Source organism: Arachis hypogaea, chromosome 10 (genome assembly GCF_003086295.3).
Source record: "Arachis hypogaea cultivar Tifrunner chromosome 10, arahy.Tifrunner.gnm2.J5K5, whole genome shotgun sequence".
Classification (NCBI taxonomy): Eukaryota; Viridiplantae; Streptophyta; class Magnoliopsida; order Fabales; family Fabaceae; genus Arachis; species Arachis hypogaea.
The window spans coordinates 22746152-22749387 of NC_092045.1; the positions used below are offsets into that span (position 1 = coordinate 22746152).

Consider the following 3236-nt stretch of genomic DNA (forward strand, 5'->3'; position numbering starts at 1 on the left):
TGAGTTGCGATTTTTGGTTACCCCTTTTTCTACAAAGGCTCCTAGTTATAATCAATCATTCATACTACTATTCGTATTAAATTTTATTTTTAGAGGTCGTAATACCTTGCCATCTCTGAATTATGACTTAAGCATAAGACTCTGTATGGTAGGGTGTTACAAGATAGATCACAAGGACTATTAGGATTGTCTCAGAAATCATATATTAATAAAGTATTAGAGAGATTCAGAATGGCACAATGCTCAGCATCACCCGTTCCAATTCAAAAAGGAGACAAGTTTAGACTCATGCAATGTCCAAAGAATAATTTGGAACGGAAACAGATGGAAGGAATTCCATATGCATCTGTTGTTGGGAGTTTGATGTATGCTCAGACTTGCACAAAGCCAGACATCAGCTTTGCAGTTGGTATGCTTGGTAGATACCAAAGTAACCCAGGATTGGATCATTGGAAAGCTGCAAAGAAAGTTTTAAGGTATCTGCAAGGGACAAAAGAACACATGCTTACTTATAGGAGATCTAATCACCTTGAAGTGATTGGATATTCAGATTTAGATTTTGCCGGTTGCGTAAATACAAGAAAATCCACTTTTGGTTATTTGTATCTCTTAGCTAGAGGAGCAATATCATGGAAGAGTGCGAAGCAGTCAGTAATTGCTACTTCCACAATGGAAGCTGAATTTGTGGCATGCTTTGAGGCCATGGTTCAAGCTAAGTGGTTGCGGAACTTCTTTTCAGGGCTTAAAATTGTTGACAGTATTGCTAGGCCGTTGAAAATTTATTGTGATAACTCTGCAACAGTTTTTTTCTAAAAATGACAAGTATTCCAAAGGTGCTAAACATATGGAATTGAAATACTTTGCCGTTAAAGAAGAAGTTCAGAAACAAAGAGTGTCAATAGAGCACATTAGCACCAATATTATGGTTGCTGATCCTTTGACTAAAGGGTTACCACCCAAAACATTTACTAGTCATGTTGAAAGGATGGGTATTATGAGTTTATAGGATCAATGTATGTTTAATGAAGTTTGTGTTGTATGGATATTGACATTTTGAGCTCAAATGAATTAATGTTTCTGTATTACCTAATTTTCAATTTATTGTATACATAATAGAATTAAAATAATCAGGTATTGTCTTACAATGAAGACATTATTATTGGACTAATTATGTTATATACTTCCTAATTATGGCTCATGTTAAGAATGTGGCTAACTTTATAGTACATAGAAGGGACTATGTCGATTAGGTGACGTACAACCGCTATGACTCATGCTAGTTTTATTCTTATCATGATAAATTAAGCTATGCAAGTAATTGCTTAAAAATGCGCATTATGATAAATATTTCTTAAACCATCAATAGGAATAATGACACATGAGCCAAGTGGGAGAATGTAAGAAATTATATTATTATATGATGTCTCATGTGTGTGATGTATCTTATTTTATTGGTTTAATAAATATTTAATTAAAATTAAAATAATAAAATAAAAGAAGTTACATGAAAGGAAGTTACATTATTATTTTGAAATGTAACCAACTTGATAGAAGTTAGTTTTTATGAAAACATATCAAAATTCAGTCCTCTCTTCCTACCTATGAAGTCTTTCTTCTTCACTCACCATCAATAATAAAATTGAAGAAAGAATTAAGAAGGCAAAGGAATAGACAAAGTGAATTCTTTCTAATACTATTGTTATTATTTATCATGGATCAAGGTTAGTAACTCTTCTCATTTCTATTTGTGATAATCATAAATTTCAAGATCTTCTTGTGAATGATAATTTTATAACGTACAGTAAAATTATATTAAGTTTTACATGGGGCTGTCGAAAAAGTTTGGTGGAGAGAGTATTTTGTTGTGTGATGGACGGAAAGTATGGTAACAGAAGAGACAGAGAAGGGATTTGATTTAATTTGATTTGGCTTTTAATTATTGGGATGTTAATTTGGTTGTGGTATGAAAGTTCAGCTTTCTTACTTTCTAAGTGGAAAATCTATTTTAGAGTGAGAGGGTTTAAGGCTTTAGGAATAAGGACTTCTTTGGTGAGTTTTTTTAAAAAAATATTTAAGTGATTTCTTTTTAGAAAAAAGTTTTTTTAAGTAAAAATAAGGATAAAACACTGAATTTTTTATTTAAATAAATAAAATAAATATATTAATTATTGAAATAAATAATTTAAAAATTATTATTGAAATTTGTTCTCCAACCTTATTTCGTTTACAATTTAAAACGAGATACGTGCGTGCTTATATCGTTTACACTAAACGAGATAAGGTCGAGGGATGTCTATATATACATTTCGTCGATAGCAAGGTTCTGGAAATTTTTCCACTACTTTCTCCTCTCTTTTATCCCTTTCTAACTATACTCTCGAGTAATACGAATATGGCGGCGCAAATACACGTGATCGGAACATCAACAGGCTGAATGCAACATGACACTACGCTGGCACAAATGACTTTGCGGTTAGTTCTATCATCTTAAGTTTTACGTAATCTCATACATGTATAGTCATGGTTAGGGTACTTGCCAAGAACTCGGATATAATTTGTATAATTAGGAATAGGTGACTGGTAGAAATTAGTAATTCTAGGAATGTGGTTATTATTTTATGCAATCCCATATATGTGTATCCATGGTTAGGGTACTTGCTAAGAACTAGAATGCAATCTGTATGATTAAGGATAGGTCACTGATAGAAAATAGTAATTTTAAGATTGTGGTTATCATTTTTTGGTAATTAAGTTATTAATTATATAATTATTAATTTAGAGTTTAAATACATTGCCTGTAGCAGTTCCAACACCTTGTTATATGACTCTTCCCAAGTTTCATATATCTGCAGAACTGCCTTTTACTTCGCCATCCAGACCTTTTTATAAGAAGGTTTGAAGTAATAGCTTTACCGGACTGCACCTTGCACAATAGAGATGCTGATAGATGGGTTGGACTGTATCAACGGCATGATGACCTTGCAGATGAGACTACTGTCCAACTATCGATGGTCTTAGGACATGGTCGGTGCTAGACAAGTATGCGCTCCACCAACCCTCCGGATCTCCCTATTAAAATAAAGCGCCCCCTACTTTAGAAGCCGTTGCTTGTCCGTTAGCCTTTCTCTAAAGTAGGCTTTTGCGCATCTCAATCCCTTGCTTGTTCCCAAAAGTCCCGGTGTAACAAAGACAAATCAAGAGGATAATCATTAAATGACTCTCCGACTAGAGAATCA

At 33.3% G+C, this 3236-nt stretch overlaps 1 protein-coding gene across 1 annotated transcript; it reads left to right on the forward strand.

Moving 5' to 3' along the window:
- Positions 1-231: 231 nt before the first annotated feature.
- Positions 232-3035, forward strand: LOC140175605 (secreted RxLR effector protein 161-like). The gene is made up of 2 exons (XM_072204129.1): positions 232-801; positions 2853-3035. Exons 1-2 carry the CDS (start codon positions 232-234, stop codon positions 3033-3035), a joined length of 753 nt encoding a protein of 250 aa, XP_072060230.1.
- The last annotated feature ends 201 nt before the right edge of the window (positions 3036-3236 follow it).

Bases quoted from the DNA above. Each gene is read 5' to 3' on its own strand.
- LOC140175605 (XM_072204129.1), top strand. From the start codon at position 232: ATGGCACAATGCTCAGCATCACCCGTTCCAATTCAAAAAGGAGACAAG. The intron at 802-2,852 runs GTTTTTTTCTAA...ATATATCTGCAG, and splicing joins ATTGTGATAACTCTGCAACA to AACTGCCTTTTACTTCGCCA.